Genomic DNA, 19,772 nt, shown 5'->3' with positions numbered 1-19,772 from the left:
TACAGTCTAGTGGAGCTAAAGATATTTGGATTATTTCAGTAGGATTTGTGGAGAGCTTAAGTAGAGATAATCATAGGTTTACTTTAGGCTTAGGGATGTGGAGGTGTTTACTTACCTTACCAGGGTGCATGTTACTAGAGCTGAGCTTTCAGTGATGAAGATAAGAATTAGTTTAGTTGGAAGAATGTTTGAGGTAGAGAAAAGTTCAGAAGCGGGATACAGCACATTGTGGACAGGAAACTAATCATCGGGGCACATAGAGTGGGGCAGCAAATAGCAGTGAAAAAACACTTAGGGGAGGTGTATTTATAGGGTTTTACATATAATATCAGGGTTTGATCTTTATTTTGAAGGTAGTTAATGAGAAGGAGCAGGCAGATTTATGGAGTGTGGAGGAATGGATTTAAAGGGGGACAAGACTAAGAAATGTTTCAGAGATTAAATAATAAGGATGTGGTAATTGACATAGGAGACAAGAGAGAGGAGGGAATGGGTGGGATGTTTAGGATGATTTCTGGTTTGGTTGATTAGGTAGATGGTAGAAGCATTACTTGTGATCAAGAATATAGGAGGGGCTCCTGGCTGGCTCTTTCTGCAGAGCATGTGGCTTTTGAACTCAGAGTCAAGAGTTTGAGCCCCACATTGGGTGTAGAAATTGCTTAAATATAAACTTAAAAAAAAAAAGGAATATAGTAGAAAATATATAGTAGGAAGAACAGGTTTGGGTTGGATGTGGGGGCTGGGTGGGAAAGTGCGTTCAGTTTTGGGTAAGGTGAATTTGAGGTGCCACGTGTTGAGTGTGTTGAGAAATGTTGAGAAGGCTGCTGGATGTGAGTCTGAAATATAAAGGGGATAGAGAAACTAGCAGAATTAATTTTGTAATTGATAGTGAACATTTGTAATAGGCTTTCTCTGCCCCCACCCACTTTCCCAAACCTTTTAGCTGGCCTGCAGGTAAATAGAAAGCAAACTTCATTGCCTAGTTTTAGATTGCTGAGCAATCAGCTTTTTCTGTTCCTGTAATGAGGTCTGGTTTAAATGTTGAAAAAAGTGGAAACGTTTTACATTATATACTCCCTCATCCCCCACCCCAACCTCATGAGTTCTTAGGCTTAACATGTCATTGCCCCCATTGCTATGTTTGTTTTATGATGTAATCTACTTAAATTGTGCCATTTTCATTCGTTAGTAGTGGATTTATTTCCCTAGTGTACTCATTTCCCAATCTTTACTTGTTTTATTCTGTATTACTTATAATAGAAAAGAACATATTTAGTGGAACTCCACAGAAGACCTAGAGGATATATTAAATTCTAACATAAATAAAATTACTGGGATGAAGCAATATGTGCATGTTCAGAACTCTTTTCTTTATATTTTAAGTTTAAATAATATTACTACGTTATAGCAGGTATAGTATTGGCAGTTTCTTATTGGTATTTGGCCCAATTAATATGTATCATTTAATTTTGTTATTAGGATGATGCTGACCTCATAAAATGAGTTGAGAAGTGTTCCCTTCCTTTTTCTTTTTTTTTTTTTTTAAAGATTTTATTTATTTATTTGACAGAGACAGATCACAAGTAGGCAGAGAGGCAGGCAGAGAGAGAGAAGAGGAAGCAGGCTCCCTGCTGAGCAGAGAGCCCGATGCAGGACTGGATCCCAGGACCCTGAGATCATGACCTGAGCCGAAGGCAGCAGCTTAACCCACTGAGCCACCCAGGCGCCCTCCCTTCCTTTTTCTAAAAGAGTTTGTGTTAATTCGGTGTTTTGTTTTTGTTTTAAATGTTTGGTAGGACTCTCCAGTGAAGTCATCTGCACCCCTGTATTGGACACTTTTCCTATAATTTCAGTTTTTTTTTGTTTTTTTTTTTTAAAGATTTTATTTATTTATTTGACAGAGAGAGATCACAAGCAGGCAGAGAGGCAGGCAGAGAGGAGGAAGCAGGCTCCCTGCTGAGCAGAGAGCCTGATGCAGGGCTTGATCCCAGGACCCTGAGATCATGACCTGAGCTGAAGGCAGTGGCCTAACCCACTGAGCCACCCAGGCGCCCCATATAATTTCAGTTTTTTAAAATAGATATAGGACTGTTCAGGTTGCCTATTTTTTTTTTTTTTTAAGATTTTATTTATTTATTTGACAGATCACCAGTAGGCAGAGAGAGAGAGAGGTAAGCAGGCTCCCCGCTGAGCAGAGAGCCTGATGCAGGGCCCGATCCCAGGACCCCGAGATCACCACCTGATCGAAGGCAGAGGCTTAACCCACTGAGCCACCCAGGTGCCCCTAGGTTACCTATTCTCCTGAGTTTTGTTGGTTCATGTTTTTTGAGGAATTTGACCATTTCTTCTGAATTGTTGAATATATGGGCATAAAGTTCTTTGTAATATTCCATTATTGTTCCTGTAATGTCTGTGGGATGTGTAGTGATTTTCACCTTTCCATTCCTGATATTTGTAATTTGTGTCTTTTTTTCCCCCTCAGTCTTGCTGGAGGTTTATCAGTTTACTGATCTTTTCTAAAAATTAACTTTTGGTTTCATTGACTTTTCTCGTTTTGTCCTCAGTGATTTTTGGTTCTGTTGAATGCTTTGTCTCTTGACAGTGGGTTATATATTTCTTCTTTGTGTGTCTTGCAGTATTTTTATCAAATGCTAGATATCATGAATAGGACAGTAGAGACCGGGCTTCTTAGTGTAGGGGGTCTGGATTAGTTGAGTTTTGGTTTTGTTGTTGCAAAAATTTTTTCTTTGCAAAGAATATTTTAAGTGCACCATTGATTTCAAACCTCTCTAGTAGTACTTTGTCCATTAGCTAGAAATTGAGGCATAAAAAAGTGTTTCTTAGTTTACCTAATTGACTCAGTTTTTGACTTTCCTTGTGCATTTGTCCCCCCTCTATGTGGACTGTAGATATTCCTGATTCTCTTCCAGTGGGAGATTACTGTTACGTTAATCTGAGCTCACTCACCTGGGGGTGGAATCAGGAATATGCCTGTTGTCCTGGTCCAGTCTTAACGTAGGGTGGGCCCTGTGTCTCTGGATGTCAGGAATGGGGCTCTGTCAGTGATTGCCGCTCTGTGCTAAATTAGGCCTTTTCAGGTCTTGTTTAGAAACGTGTTTCCGGGCGCCTGGGTGGCTCAGTGGGTTAAGCCGCTGCCTTCGGCTCAGGTCATGATCTCAGGGTCCTGGGATTGAGTCCCGCATCGGGCTCTCTGCTCAGCAGGGGGCCTGCTTCCCTCTCTCTCTCTCTCTGCCTGCCTCTCTACTTGTGATCTCTCTCTGTCAAATAAATAAATTAAAAATCTTAAAAAAAAAATAAAAATAAAAAAAATAAAAAAATTTAGAAACGTGTTTCCCAAGCCTTGCCTTAGTGGTAGGAGATCTCTGAAGGCAGTGATACTAAGATTCTGGGCCCAAAACTGTTTCCTGCCCCCTCCCACAGTCGTCGAGGGGTTTTTCTTTGACTCTACCCTTATCCTTAATAATATCTTCACTTATGCCTTGAACGTGACTGGACTGGCTGCTCTTACCCCAGCTTTAAAGTTTTCTTTCCTTAGGGGAGAAGAATCCAGTTAGGGCTTTGATATTTTTCCCCTGGTAGAAGCTGCTCTTCTCTTAAGCCCCGCTCCACAGAAGATTCTTTCTAATCATATGTTCTCATATATTGTGAGTACCTGGTGGAGGTCTGTGGCAAAGATAATGCAAATATAGAGCCCTATTGTGTCTAGGGCTCCCAGGAGTATTACATTCTATGCCAGCCCACTTTGCCTTAAGGAGTTTATTAACAAATTTAGATGAATTATTTTTACCTGCTTTTTTGGCCCCGCTGTCTTTTCCCTGCTGTGCTGTAGGTGAGCCAGCGCTTACATCCCGTCTTTCCTAGGAGGGAGTTGTCTTTTCTTGAATATTTATTTGGTTGTCCTGTGACCTTAGCTCTCTGATGGGTTCAAGAAAAGTTTGATTTTGTAGTTTACCCAGTTTTTTAAATTGTTAGGCTGGTAGCATTTTCCTCACAACTTTCTGTTGTGTAGGCAGAACCCAATTAATGTATAAAAATGGATCTTTAGGCAAAACTCCACAATTTGAGGAGCTTTCCTGTCCTACGAATTCTTTGTTCTCAGGTTGCTTGGGATAAACTCCCTCTGCCTTTTCCATAGTTTAGTCCCTGTTGGGGCCTGATATTTCGGGGTCTGGTGCTGCAGGGTCCGCCTGATGATAGAACACTGTAATCATTGCTCTGACAGCCAGCGAGGGCAGAAGGTTAAGGTGCCAGATGGAACATGCAGCGGGAAGAGCAAATTTTTTCCTCTTCCCTAAGTATTGCGGTTACCCCCAAACTACCTTATGGTTAGCCCTTCCTTTACAATTTTTTTATCTTTCCCCCAAACCTGTCTTTCTCCCAATCCTGCTTATCGTTCCATTCCATTTCTTGTTATGAAAGGCCCAGAAAAACCAGGTTAATATTAAAATTTTTTATCCCAAATTTAGATGAACTGTTTCGGTACTTTGTATCTGACAACCCCACCGTTTTTTGGTCTATGGGTTATTTTGTCAGTTCTTAAAAGTAGTAAATATATAAACAGCAGAGTATGGGGGCAGATTTTACTTGTCCCCTTTTCTGTACTTTCCTTTTCCCTTTGCTGCATTTCTGTTCTTCCCCGTATAGTTTGTTGAAAAGTTAAAAAATAAGAGATTTTGTTTTCCTATTCCAGAGTCCCCATCTCTCACTCTCTTGGAATCCTTTACCTTACATTTTCATAGTGGCTCAGAGAAAGGGATTAGATGGAGACCTGTAGGGTTCCCCACCCCCCTTTTAGTTATGGTAAAATATAGAAAATATAAAATTCACCTTTGAAACCTTTTTTTTTTTTTTTTTTAAGATTTTATTTATTTGACAGGCAGAGGGGGGTGGGAAGCAGGCTCCCCGCCAACCAGAGAGCCCGATGCAGTACTCAATCCTAGGACCCTGGGATCATGACCTGAGCTGAAGGCAGAGGCCTAACCCATTGAGCCACCCAGGCGCCCTTAAACCATTTTTAAATGTACAGTTCAGTGGTACTAAGTACATTCATCTTGTGCAGCCATTACCACTGTTTATCCATCTCCAGAACTTTTTCTTCTTCCCAAGGTGAAACTCTGTATCTGTTAAATAATAGCCCTCTTTCCCTTCCTTCCTCCAGGCTCTGGCAACCAATATTCTACTTTTATCTCTATTGAATTTGAGTAGGTATCTCATGTAAGTGAAATCATATATTATTTGTCCTTTTGTGACTGATTTATTTTCCTTAGCATAATGTTAACAAGTTTCATCTATGTTGTAGCATATTGCAGAATTTACTTCCTCTTTGGGGCTGAATAATATTCCATTGTATATTCGTATTGCATTTTATCTGCTTACCTGTTTTGTTTTTTTTTTTTTAAGATTTTATTTATTTATTTGACAGAGAGCACAAGCAGGGGGAGCAGGAGAGGGAGAAGCACGCTCCCCACCTAGCAGGGAGCTGAATATGGGACTCCATCCCAGGACCCCGTGATCATGACCCGAACTGAAAGCAGATGCTCAACTGACTGAGCCACCCAGGCACCCCTCCACTTCTCTGTTGATAGACACTTTTGCTTCCACTTTTTGGCTATTGTGAATAATGCTGCTGGTAATATGGCTATACAAATGTCTGTTTGCTTTCAATTCTTTATAGAGTATATATCTAGAAATAGAATTGCTAGATCATATGGTAATTCTATTTTAAATTTTTTGAGGAACTGCCATAGTATTTTCCACAGTGACTGAACCATTTTGCATTCTTATCAGTTCACAAGAGTTCCAATCTCTCCACATCCTTGTTGACACCTCTTATTTTCTGGTTTTTTATTATAGCCATCCTAGTGGGTGTGAAGAGGTATCTCATTGTGGTTTGGGTTTGCATGTCCCTAATGATTACTGATGTTGCATTTTTTGATGTGCTTATTTACATATCTTCTTTGGAGAAATATCTGTTCAAGTCTTTTACCCATTTTTTTAAAAAAATTATTTATTTATTTATTTATTTATTTAATAGACCGAGATCACAATTAGGCAGGGAAGCAGGCAGAGAGAGGAGGAGGAAGCAGGCTCCCTGCCGAGCAGAGAGCCTGATGCGGGGCTCGATCCCAGGACCCTGGGATCATGACCTGAGCCGAAGGCAGAGGCTTTAACCCACTGAGCCACCCAGGTGCCCCTCTTTTACCCATTTTTGAACTGGGTTGTTTGATTATTTGTTGTTGTTGTTGCTGTAGAAGTTTTTCAGATATATTCGGATATATAATATTCAGATATTAAGCCCTTATGAGATACATGGTTTGCATATATTTTCTCTCATTCCATTGGTTGCCTTTTCACTGTTGATAGTATCCTTTGATGCACAAAAGTTAACTTTGATGTAGTTCAGTTATCTTTTTTTTCTTTTGTTGCCTGTACTTTGGTGTTACAGCCAAGAAGTCTTTGCCAAATGCAGTGTCATGAGCTTGTCCTCTTTTTCTTCTAAGACTTCTATAGTTTTAACTCAAGGTCTTTGATCCATTTTGAGTTAATTTTTGTATATAATGTAAGAATCTAGTTTCATTTTTTTATTTGGATGCTCAGTTTCCCCAGCACTAGAGATGGATAATTTTACTATCAATAGGCTTGGTGTAGAAATATGGAAGGAATATAGTTTTCCATACTGTTGGTATAATTGTTCAGGTTCAAAATTTTTTTTCAAGATTTATTTTTAGAGATAGGAAGGGAAGGGTAGATGGGGTGGGGGTAGAGAAAGAGAGAGGGAGAGAGAATCTCACGTAGACTTCCCAATGAGAACAGAGCCAGATTTGGGGCTGATCCCAGGACCTTAAGCCAAAACCAAGAATCAGACGCTTGACAAACTAAGTAAGCCATCAAGACACCCCTAGGTTTTTCTGTTCAGTTACACTGTGGGTAAAAATATGCCATAGAACCTACCCTGGAACTGTAATCCCCATTTGTAACACTATTTCTATGAGAAATTTTATTTTGAGCTTCCAACTGCCAATTTGTAAACACAGCTGTTTGTAAGTTAACCCTATTTTAAGGCTTTGTATAGACAGGGGTTCAGCAGGAAAATCACTTATGAATGACTGACTATGTATTTAGAAAAGAGCAGAGGGAAAAACAAACTTGAGAGGCTAATGGGAAATTAGAATCATTAAAATTTTTTAGTTTCTTGGTGGTAAATAAACCATTGTCGCTTATTTTTATTGAAATTGCATGGAAATTGTTACTTAAAACACTTTTGCCATTTTTTCCACCTCATTTCCACTTTATGTTGTTGCAAGATTAAAAGTGAAATAATGTATTACAAAGCACTTAGGACAGTGCCCTGCACCTAGTAATTAATAAAGGACAGATGTTTGTTAATATATTTAACTTTTTCCATGTTCAGGTAAATGTAGGTACTTTATTTTTGAAAAGGATAAGTTAAGGGTTGGTTTTCTGGAGTGGACAGGAGACTTACTAGAAAACTAACACAATATTTTTTACAGTGCTTTGGTAGTGTGGTTGTTTAGATTATGTTTCAATATTCAGGTAAGCATGGGCATTTGAGCCTTTATTTTAGGATTTTATTCTATTTTATTTATTTTTTTTAAGATTTTATTTATTTACTTGACAGATAGAGAAGTAGGCAGAGAGTCAGGCAGAGAGAGAGGAGGAAGCAGGCTCCTTCTGAGCAAAGAACCCGACGTGGGGCTCAATCCCAGGACCCTGGGATCATGACCCGAGCCGAAGGCAGAGGCTTTAACCCACTGAGCCACCCAGGCACCCCTACTTTAGGATTTTAGTAATTTGCAAGAAATGCCAAGAGATTAAATTAGCAAATATTTATTGAGATATTTGAATATATAAGTGTTCTTGAAGTATTAAATATAGTTCCATTATTTTGAGGAGTTGGGGCAAATAATGCAAATATCTTCCTCTAAATTAAGCCATAATTGGCAAATAAAAAAAGTTATATAAAAATTTTTTTAAGTTTTTTTTTTTTTAAAGATTTTATTTATTTATTTGACAGAGAGAAATCACAAGTAGGCAGAGAGGCAGGCAGAGAGAGAGAGAGGGAAGCAGGCTCCCTGCTGAGCAGAGAGCCCGATGCGGGACTCGATCCCAGGACTCTTGAGATCATGACCTGAGCCGAAGGCAGCGGCTTAACCCACTGAGCCACCCAGGCGCAAGTTTTAAAATGAAAAAAATTCAAGCTTTGGACTTAAAACAAGGAATGTTACGCCTAGCCAATTGCTAGAGTTAAATTCTTTTTTAAAATTCTTCTTTATTTTGTTTATTTGTTTTCTAGGTAGGTTGTGGGCACAGTGCAGGATTGAATTCATGACCCTGAAATCAAGACCTGATGTGAGATTGGGAGTCAGAAGTTTAACCGACTGAGTTACCCGGGTGCCCCTAGAAATTCTTCTTTATTAAATAAGGGAATTATTGATAAATTGCATTTTTTTAAAAGATTTTATTTATTTATTTGAGAGAGAGAGAATGAGAGAGAAAGAGGTCAGCAGGAGAAGCAGGCTCCTTCAGGGAACCTGATGTGGGACTCAAACCGGGGACTCCAGGATCATGACCTGAGCCACAGGCAGTTGCTTAACCAGCTGAGCCACCCAAGCACCCAAGTATATTGCGGGTTTTATTCAATTCACTTTAAAATTTTTTTTGGTTAGACCTCATTTAACATTTTAAAAAACTTGTATTGGGAAGTAGTGGACTTCGTGTCTCCTTAAGTATTTGAGCACATTCTAGGTTATCTTTAGACAGGAAGACTACCTGAAAGATTACTGCTTTGGTTGGGGAAGTTGAACTAAAGTCTTTTTCAACTTTCGCGTTTTGATCCTTAGAGGAAAAAATGAGGAAAGGGCATACATAGGCGTTTAACAAAATGGGAACTAAAGGTAGTCCGTACATATAATTAAAACATTTAATTTAACCAGTCATTATGACAATTTAGTGTCATTTTTTACTTTCACTTAGCAAACATTTTACAAATTAAAAAATTCTGATGTGCAAGATTCAGTATGTGTATAGGTGGGGCCCTCTTTGGTCTCTGTTGTGCATGTGTACTACCTTAGCCAGAAATGTGATTGTCCCAACACCCCTGCAACTTCAGGCTATTAGAGCTGTTGGCCCTCATAGTTTGCCTGCCATAGAAATTATTACTTACACCAGAACTGTTACTTATACTGGTGACCACTGAGTGTGGTCATTGCCCAACTGCTTTAAATCTTGTGAGTCTCTTTTTATGGTGACCTCAAAGTTGGCAGTCCTCTCAGCCTGACAGACCATCTGAGTTTGGAGGTGGAGGATACAGGAATAGAGCAGCCCCGGATAAGAATGACACAGACTCCTAAGGTTCTTACTCAAAGTTGAGCAGTTTTATAAGCATTCTCAGAGTGTTAAAGTGTCTTGATTGGTTTCTAGAGTACTGAAATGGTGGTTTTTGTTATTTTGTCTAACTGAGTGCTTGCTTTTTGGGGAGATTTATTGACCATAGTCAGAATTCCAGGGATTTTATTTTTAACTTCCTCTCTGTCTCTTGTCTTCTTGTTCCATACTGTGTCTAGGTTCCTGAGGACCCAGTAGATGACAGACCTGGAATTAGAAATCTAAATACTAAATTAGATTTATCTCATAATAGTCTCACAATAGCAATGCCAGTGCTATTACCCTATATATGATTATTGAAGCCATATATATACCCTTTGCTGTGTTCTTCCTATTCCCCCCTCACTTTTTTAAGTAGGTAAGTATATTTACATTGTCAGAGAATATACATAGTATATTTTCTCTCTTTCAACCTTCATTTTATTTTTGCTGTATGAGTAACTACATGTTGTATGTTTGATAGTCACCATTAGTTCTTATGCAGTATCTGTATCAATTGGGTTTTCTCAAATGCTCTGATTTTTTAGCAAGGGCTTCAAAGGCACAGCATTCCTAGAGTTTTTGCTCATTGATAATAGTTTGTGGCCATTATTCTTGTTATCTTTGTTGGATATGAAATCCTGGGTTTACATGTTCTTTTCTTGACTATTTTAAATATGTTGCTCCATTCTTTGGCATAAAGTGTTGCTATTGAAAAGTTTAGAGTAGTCTAATGTTTTTTTCCATTATAAAGTCATTTATAATGCATGTCTACATCAGGGTTCTGCATACTGCTGCACATGGGCTGATTGCCTGTGTTTGTAAACACAGTTTTATTGTATGTAGCAGCTATGCTCATTCACTTACATACTGTTTTTGGATGCTCTTGCTATGCAGTGCCATAGACAGTATTGAAACCAATGAGCATGGTCTAGGCTGATATTGGAATTTCATTTAACCTTCACCCTGTGGTCTGCAAGCCTAAAATATTTACTGTGTTTTATAAGAAAAAGTTTGCCTACATCTGGCTTAGATGACCAAAGGATTTTTCCCTCTTTAAAGTTCAATAAAGTTCTTAATTTGTATCAGACTGTTTCTTCACATTTGCTGTTCTCAGGTCTGTTTCTTTCAATACATGGTTTCAAACTTTTTCTATTTCTGGAAAGTTCTCTTGTTTTTGAGTATCTGATCTGTTTTTCAGTATTTACCAGTTTCTCTTGAATCTTTAAGTAATCTCTTCACCTAACATGGAGCTTGAACTCACAACCCTGAGATCAAGAGTTGCATACTTCACTGACTGAGCCAGCCAGGCACTGCTTGAATCTTTTTTTTTTTTTTTAAATTTATTTATCTGGCAGAGATCACAAGCAGGCAGAGAGGCAGGCGGGGGCGGGGTTGGGGGGGAGCAGGCTCCCTGCTGAGCAGAGAGCCTGATGCGGGGCTCGATCCCAGGACTCTGGGATCATGACCTGAGCCGAAGGCAGAGGTTTTAACCCACTGAGCCACCCAGGTTCCCCCTGCTTGAATCTTTTTTAATGTGTGAAAATATTCTTTCTTTTTTGTGTTCACTTAATTCTTTGTTCCTTCTTTATTAGCCTATTTCTGAAATGATTTTTTTCTATTTTTTCACTTTATTTCCCTCTCTTCAAATCCTGGTTAAGTGGTTTAGTATCAATGTCTTTAAGATTGTTTGGAAATAGTATGTAGTTGTGATCTATTTTTGTGGACTTAAATTTTATAGTCTTATTGTCTGTAGAAAGTTAGGGGTTTAAAAAATTTTCTTTCAATATTTAATTTATTTTTTTAAAGTGGGCTCGACACCCAATGTGGGGCTCGAACTCATGACCCCCAGGGTTAAGAGTCACATACTCGATCAACTGAGCCAGCCAGACACCCCCCAAAAGTTGGGGGTTTTATTCTGTTCTCTCTCTCTCTTTTTTTGCTTCTCTCTTTTTTTTCTTATCACTGTATGGGATCTGACTAATTTCTGTAACTATTTATTTATTTATTGACAGAGATCACAAGTAGGCAGAGAGGCCCCACTGAGCAGAGAGCCTAATGCAGGGCTCGATCCCAGGACGCCGGGATCATGACCTGAGCCCAAAGATCCCAGGATGCCAGGATCATGACCTGAGCCCAAGGCAGAAGCTTTAACCCACTGAGCCACCCAGGCACCCCTTCTGTTACTTTTTAATGTGTAATTTGTTTTCTTGAACTTTTAGGAGGACTTTTGGCTCAAGACAGTTTTTTGACTTACTGGAGCTTTCTGTTACTTTCTATGTTCAAAAATATGGAGGATTGCTTTCTTGAGATTGCTTAGTTTATGTTCCTCTGCCTCCCTTTTCCTAGATTTTCTCTTTGCTTTTCTCATTTGATCCTGTCCTACTCTATTTTGACTTAATTCAGTTTCCTCTCAGTGTTGAATCCTGTTGGTAGCTCTGGTAGTCCAGGTTTTTGTTGTTGCTTCTCTTTTTTAATGGAAAATATCAAACATAGGCACAAAGTAAACAGAATGGTATTATGAAGTGCCATATGACCATCACTGGGTTTGAGTACTTACTAACATTTTTGTCTGTCTTTTAGATCTGTATCCCCACCCGCTCCGACTTCCTGCTACCCGGTATTGTTCATAAAAACTTTCTGCACGTGTTTAATTTGTTAAAATTTACATATTTGAAAATAAATAGATTTTAGCTGTAAGTTTTGACAGATAGATCCACACTCCATCACATATATGTCATTTCTTTTCCCCAAGACAGCTTCTATTCTAATTTGTTTCTCCTAGATTAATTTTGCCTCTGACAGAATTTCTCTATTGGTGTATTCAAATATGTATTCTTTTGTGTCTGCCTTTGCTCAGCATTATGTCAGGTTCTTTCAGCTTGTTAATGATAATAGTAATTGTTTTCTGTTTTTGATTATTATCCTAATACATGAAACCACCACAGTATTCACTTTTCTGTCTTTTTTTCCAGTTTGGGGCTACTGTAAATAAAGCCTGTGGAAACATTTTTGTAAAAGTATGGTGTGGACAGGTTTACATTTCTCTTAGATAAAAACTTGAAGTGAAAAAATTATTGGATCAAGGGGCGAGGTGTTGTTGAATAGAAATTTACCAAAAACCTAACATTCCCACCAGGAGAATATGAGAGTGCTTGTTGTTCCACATCTTTGCTACCATTTATTATTGTCAGTCTCTTTAATTTTTGCCTTTCAAGTAAATGTGGATTAGTATGCTATTTTAATTTCAGCTTCTGCTTCTGATTGTTAATTATATTGAGCATCACTTCATAAGCCTGTGGCCAATCATTTAGCTTTTATGAAGTGTCTTCTCAGGTCTTTTTAATTTTTATGAAGTCTAGTTATCTAGTTTTTGCTTTTGTGGTTTCTCCTTTTGTGGTTGTTCATACAATATGATGTCCTCTGAATATAGTTTTACTTTTTTCTTTCTAATGTGAATTTCTTTAATTTCTTCTTTATTTGTCTTTCTAATTCCATGGCATAAATCTCCAGTAAAATGTTAAATAAAAGTGGTGAGAGTAGATAACCTTGTCTTTTTCTTGACCTCAGGTGGGAAGTGTGTAGTTTTTCATTATACAGTATGATGTTAGCTGTGGGGTTTTTGTAGATGCCTTTTCTCAGGTTTAAGAAGTTCTCTTCTATTGTCAGATTTTTTAGTATTTTTATTGTGAAAATGTGTTGGGTTTGGTCAAATGCTTTCTTTTTTTTTCCCTGCATCTTTTGAGATGATCATATGGAATTTTTTATTTTCTTAATAAGGTGTATTATGATTGATTTTTCATAGTTAAACCAGCCTTGCATCCCTGGGATAAATCCTACTTTGGTCATGATGCATATTCCTTATTCCTTTTTTAAACTTTTCTTTCTTGCTTTTTATTTATTTATTTTTTTTGATGTGTATTCCTTTTATAAAGCTGCTGGAGGGATGCCTGGGTGGATCAGTCAGTCAAGCATCTGCCTTCAGTTCAGGTCATGATCCCATAGTCCTGGGATGGAGTCCTGAATTGGGCTTCTTGCTCAGCAGGGAGCCTGCTTCTCCCTTTCCCTCTGCTTGCCTCTCCCCCGCTTGTGCTCTCTCTCTCTCCCACTCTCTCTTTCTCTGACAAATAAGTACAATCTTTAAAAATAAAGAAAGGAAGAAAGAAAAAAAATTGCGAAGATGAAGAAAAAAGTTTTTTTGGTTTTGTTTTGTTTTTTTAAAATATACTGGATTTAGTTTGTTAGTTTTTTGTTGAGGATATTTGCATCTATGTGCCCAAGGAATACTGACTAGTAGTTTTACTCTTCTTGTAATGTCTTTGTTTGACTTGAGTATCAGAGTAATACTGACCTCATAGAATGAGTTGGGGAGTGTTCCTCAGTTTTTTGGGAGAGTTTGAGAAGGATTGGTGGTCTTTAAACATTTGATAGAATGCACCAGTTAAGCCATCTGGTACTGGACTTTGCTTTGTAGGTGGTCCCCGCACCCCTCAAGATTTTATTTTTAAGTATTTTTTATACCCAAAGTGGGGCTTGAACTCACAATCCAGAGATCAGGAGTTGCATGCCAGCCAGGCATCGCTGTGAGGTTTTTTAAAAAAAATCATCACTAATTCAGTCTCTACTTATTATGAGGCTTCGGATTTTTTTTTCCCTTGAGCCCGTTTTACTTTTGTCTTTTTTTTTTTTAAAGATTTTATTTATTTATTTGACAGAGATTACAAGTAAGCAGAGAGGCAGGCAGAGTGAGAGGGAAGCAGGCTCCCCGCTGAGCAGAGAGCCCGATGCGGGACTCGATCCCAGGACCCTGAGACCATGACCCGAGCCGAAGGCAGTGGCTTAACCCACTGAGCCACCCAGGCGCCCTTTACTTTTGTCTTTATAGGAATTTATCCATCTCATCTAGGTTATCTAATTGTTGGTGTACAGTTGTTCATAGTATTCCCTTAAAATTGTTTTTATTTCTGTAGGGTTGGTATTAATGACCCATCTTTCACTCTTGACTTTGATAGGTTGAGGCTTTTTTTTTCCTTGGCTCATCTAATTTAAGGTTGCCAATTTTATTTATCTTTTCAAAGAACAAATCTTTGTCTTCATTAATTTCTTTTTGCTTTGTGTTTTATTTTTTTTTAAAGATTTTATTTATTTATTTGACAGAGAGAGAGATCACAAATAGGCAGAGAGGCAGACAGAGAGAGAGGAGGAAGCAGGCTCCCCGCTGAGCAGAGAGCCCGTTGCGGGGCTCAATCGCAGGACCCCGAGATCATGACCTGAGCCAAAGGCAGAGGCATAACCCGCTGAGCCACCCAGGGGTCCCTGCTTTGTGTTTTAAATAATCTATTTGACTTATTTCTGCTTTATTCTTTCTTTCCTTCTGCTTGCTTTAGGTTTAGTTTGTTTTTCTCTTTATAGTTTCTTATGCTGAAAAGTTTGTTATTGCATCGAGGTCTTTTTTCTGATAATAATCATTTACATAAATTGTCCTCTGAGCACTGTTTTGGGAGCATCTCATAAGTTTTTGTATGTTGTAATTTTGTTCCATTTCATCCAGAAGAATTTTCTAATTCCCCATGTGATTTCTTCTTGGACATAGTGCTTACATATTTAGAGTTTGCTGTTTAATTTGTGCGTATTTGTTAATTTCTCAGGTTTCTTTCCTTGTGATTTCTAATTTCATTCCAGTGTGGTTGGAGACCCTATACTTGTATGATTTCAGTCCTTTTAAGTTTATTTATTTATTTTTTTTTTTAAAGATTTTATTTATTTATTTGACAGAGAGAGATCACAAGCAGGCAGAGAGGCAGGCAGAGAGAGAGGAGGAAGCAGGCTCCCTGCTGAGCAGAGAGCCCGATGCGGGCCTCGATCCCAGGACCCTGAGATCATGACCTGAGCCGAAGGCAGCGGCTTAACCCACTGAGCCACCCAGGCGCCCTCCTTTTAAGTTTATTGATACTTGTTTTGTGTCCAAACATGTAGTCTATCCTGGACAATGTTATAGATTCTGCTGAGTGGAGTGTTCTGTATGTGTCTCTTAGGTCAAGAGACTTGTTCATGTCTTTGATTTCCTTATTGATCTATTCATTATTGAAAATGAGGTATTGGGGCACCTGGGTGGCTCAGTGGGTTGAGCCTTGCCTTTGGCTCGGGTCATGATCTCAGGGTCCATTCCTTGTACTGCCTCTGTCTGAGGTGCAGTCGCTAAGATCACTTTAAAGAGTAGAAGGTAGCTATATAGACTTGATTTGCTCCCCAGCTTTATCCAGAGCTTTTTTGTCCTGCTGTCCCTGATGAACAAAGCAAGTGAATACCAAGGCCACATCCACGATGGCCCCTTCAGATTTCCAGAATATGTGTTTTTCCATCAGAGCTGAGTGGCAGCTTTTGAATTCATTTCTCTTAGATGAACTGCATGTGTTTTTCTCCACATACCCTGTGGTACCACACTTGGGTCGTTGTAGCCTGCAAATTAGAACATGGAACACATTCTTCTGCCACCACAAACACTTCGACCAGCCAGCACTGTGCTCACTGATGGCTTCTCTGCCCATGCACGGGCCTCTGCTTAGCAGAGCTTGAAGGTGAAAGCGCAGAGGAACCAGGAGAGGTGGCCGTCCTAGGAGGTTGTGCCAGTAGGCATGGCGTGCTCATTGTCGCACCTGTCAGGACGGAGGACCTGCTTGACAGGCCTTGTGCCATTGGCAGCCCTCTGGAGGTTCAGGGTCAGGGCTGTGAAATGTTGGAATTGCCTTTTAGGGCAAAGGTCTTACTGGCACATCTCCATGACCATGGCAAGAAAAGACAACATGCCTTTGTTGGATTGGGCTGTGAACTTACTTGTTCGCACCGCACAGCCCTCAGGAAAGGTGTATGCTCTGGTACCATGTCACCTCCAGGGCTGTCCCTCTTATGGCCATTTTGCCTCCCAGAGGCCTTTTAAAAAGATCTATTAAGTACACCTTTTACAATTCACTAATGGAATGGACAAAAACCTTCTTTTCAGGGCGCCTGGGTGGCTCAGTGGGTTAAACCGCTGCCTTCGGCTCAGGTCATGATCCCAGGGTCCCGGGATCGAGTCCCGCATCGGGCTCTCTGCTCAGCAGGGAGCCTGCTTCCTCCTCTCTCTCTCTGCCTGCCTCTCTGCCTACTTGTAATCTCTCTCTGTCAAATAAATAAATAAAATCTTTAAAAACAAACAAACAAACAAACAAAAAAACCTTCTTTTCAGCTCCTTCTTTGAATGTCTTTCTTTCAAGTAAATGCCCACTGGTTATTTTTGAGTTTAAAGGACCTTTCTCCTAACCTTTCCTAGAACTGTCTTCACTCTTTTCATGTGGAGTGATCTAGGACTTTATATATACACTATGATATGTATACTTACTTGCCAGACTTTTTGATTCTCATGGGCAGAGGTTATAGTTTTCATTCTTACCATTCTAGTGGCAGGTGACCATAAGTATTTAAATTTTAATCAGCCAAACTTCATAAGACTGGACTTACTTATAGGCCTCTGGTCTTCTAAGATCTACTTTAGATCAATGTATTATTTCATAAAGTTTTATAATTTCCATTTAATGATTCTCGGCTTAAGATAGATTAATTCTTGGGTATTTTTTTTAAAGATTTTATTTATTTATTTATTGAACAGAGAGAGAGAGAGATCACAAGTAGGCAGAGAGGCAAGCAGAGAGAGAGGGAGAAGTAGGCTCCCCACCTAGCAGAGAGCCCAATGTGGGGCTCGATCCCAGGACCCTGAGATCATGACCTGAGCTGAAGGCAGAGGCTTAAGCCACTGAGCCACCCAGGTGCCCCTTGGGTATTTTTTTTTAAAGATTTTATTTATTTATTTGACAGGCTGAGATCACAAGTAGGCAGAGAGGCAGGCAGAGATAGAGAGGGGGAAGCAGGCTCCCTGCCGAGGAGAGAGCCCAATGTGGGGCTCGATCCCAGGACCCTGGGTTCATGACCTGAGCCGAAGGCAGAGGCTTAACCCACTGAGCAGCCCAGGTTCTTGGATATTTTTGAAATAACTTCAAAAATTAACAGAAATTGATTAAACATAGTTTTGAGAAATTCCCTTCTTGCATTTTCTATATGGGAATTTTCCTTTTCTAAGGCATGCTGTACTCAATAACTAGGAATTAAGGCAACATTTGTCCACTCTAAATAGGGTTTTAAAGTAAATAATACATGCCTTGAATGATAAATCACTTTAGAGGTTGACATGGACTCGAGGAGAAAAGGCAATATTTTTTATTTTGGGATGGCAGCTTAAAATTGAGCACCATTTGCTGCTAGGAAAAAAGCGGTTGTTTTATTTAGGGACTCCTCTGGTGAATCCTTTGAATTTGAGGTTTTTTGTTAGAGTAGATTATATATATATATAACTTTCTAAAAGTTTCTAACTTTTTTTTTCCTGTGACTGTTAACGTTGGACATTGTGTAAAGACACAATGTCTTAAGCTTCTTAATTGGTCGGTGAAGACCCTATTCTTTGCAAGGAATTTCTGCATCCTTAGGCGTTTAGAATGCTTAAGTGGAGTTAGACTTTTCTGTGAATGCATTCACTGTTGTGAGTAGCATTATTGTTCTCTGCACTTTATATAGCCTTTTCTAATTTCTTTTCATTTTGAGGCTCAGGATGCTAAGGTGAATATATTCTTTATACAGGTGAAAAAACAACTGACTGTAGTTTAGTTATGATTGAAATAGGATTAGAATTCACATTTCTTAATTCTTAGTGTGGTAATTTTTGTATTTCTACTTCAGATTCCAATTTAGGGTATGTACTTAACCACTTCTGTGTCTTCCTACAGTTTTGCCAGCCATTAATTTTCTCATCCGTAAAGTGAGAGAGTTCTAAGTAAATTGCCTCATATTTTCTTTCTAACGTGAATTCAGTTTTTAAAGTTTCATTATGTGTGGTAAGATAGATTGATCATAATAAATTGAATGATCCAGCTGCTCTTTTTACACTTGTATGATTGTTGATCATTAGAATCATGCTCATGGAGAGGGGCGCCTGGGTGGCTCCTTGGGTTAAAGCCTCTGCCTATGGCTCAGGTCATGATTTCAGGGCTCTGGGATGGAGCCCTGGTAGCAGGGAGCCTGCTTCCCCCCCACCCCCTCCCCCCGCTCCCCCTGCCTGCCTCTCTGCCTACTTGTGATCTCTGTCTGTCGAATAAATAAATAAAATCTTAAAAAAAAAAAAAAATCATGCTCCTGTAATTACTTTGTTCATTGAGGGCTTTTCCACTACACTGTGAGCTCCAGAAGTCAGAAACCTTCCATATGTTGTTTACTATTTACTAGGTGCTCAGCCTAGCTCAGTGCCTTGAATGTGGTCAAGTGCTTAATAAATACCTGTTGAGTGAATGATTCAATGAAAGATAATGTCAGCAGGGGTGGAGGCAGTATAGCCCTGTGTAAAGAGTATGCCCTCTCTTGGTGTTAGTCTTTTTTTTTTGGAGAGGGAGAGAGAGGGTCTTTTTTTTTTTTTTTTTTTAAGGTTTTATTTATTTGGTGGAGAAACACAGCAAGAGAGGGAACACAAGTAGTCAGAGTGGGAGAGGGAGAAACAGGCTTCCTGCAGAGCAGGGAGCCTGACGAGCCTGACATGGGGCTTGATACCAGTACCCTGTGATCATGACCTGACCCAAAGTCAGCCGCTTAATGACCGAGCTATCCCGGTGCCCTGGAGAGAGAGAGAATCTTAAGCAGGCTCCACACCCAGCACAGAGCCTGACATGGGGCTCCATCTCACAACACTGAGATCATGATCTGAGCCAAAATCAAGAGTTTGGTGCTTAACTTTTAAGACTGACTCACCCAGGCACCCTGGTGTTACTCCTATTTTTTATTTTAGAAGTTGGGGGGATAATGTGTAAAACTTTAAAGCAACCTTTTGCTTAAAATGTTGCTTCCTTATTTTAATCCCCTAGAGACTTGGACCAAGAAATTTTTCTTATATAAGCTGGGCCACATTTTGTTGTGCTAGGTTTAATTGTAATAACCCTTGTTATTTTTCTCTTACAGTTTTATATGTGGCACTCATAAAAGATGAGGCTGAGAACACGTAAAGCTTCTCAGCAGTCAAATCAAATCCAAACACAACGCACTGCTAGAGCAAAGAGGAAATATTCAGAGGTCGATGATAGCCTGCCTTCAGGGGGAGAAAAAACACCGAAAAATGAAACCGGCTTGTTGTCTTCAATTAAAAAATTCATTAAAGGAAGCACACCCAAGGTAATGGTTTTACCTTGTACTTACATCATTAAAATTAAAGTTTAGATTGTTTTCTTTAAGCATGCAAAGATGAGAAGTTTAATATTGCTAGTAGATTAAGAAATGTGTACATTTTGATGTCATTT

The 19,772-nt window shown here is 39.2% G+C and overlaps 1 protein-coding gene across 3 annotated transcripts in view; it reads left to right on the top strand.

Annotated features, from left to right (window-relative positions):
• The window catches only part of CTDSPL2 (CTD small phosphatase like 2), an 81,311-nt gene that overhangs the window by 9,325 nt on the left and 52,214 nt on the right, over positions 1–19,772 (top strand). For 2 of the 3 annotated variants that reach the window (XM_044231598.1, XM_044231596.1), the window contains exon 2: positions 19,438–19,647. In XM_044231598.1, the coding sequence (XP_044087533.1) occupies positions 19,462–19,647 (186 nt within the window). In that variant the 5' untranslated portion in view covers positions 19,438–19,461. Of the gene's footprint in view, positions 1–9,605; positions 9,785–19,437; positions 19,648–19,772 lie in introns of those variants that run through there. The other variant, XM_044231597.1, reaches the window with a different exon arrangement.

The sequence above is a fragment of the Neovison vison genome, chromosome 13 (assembly GCF_020171115.1).
Source record: "Neovison vison isolate M4711 chromosome 13, ASM_NN_V1, whole genome shotgun sequence".
NCBI classification, from domain to species: Eukaryota; Metazoa; Chordata; class Mammalia; order Carnivora; family Mustelidae; genus Neogale; species Neogale vison.
This window is presented reverse-complemented; position numbering and strand designations above follow the sequence as displayed.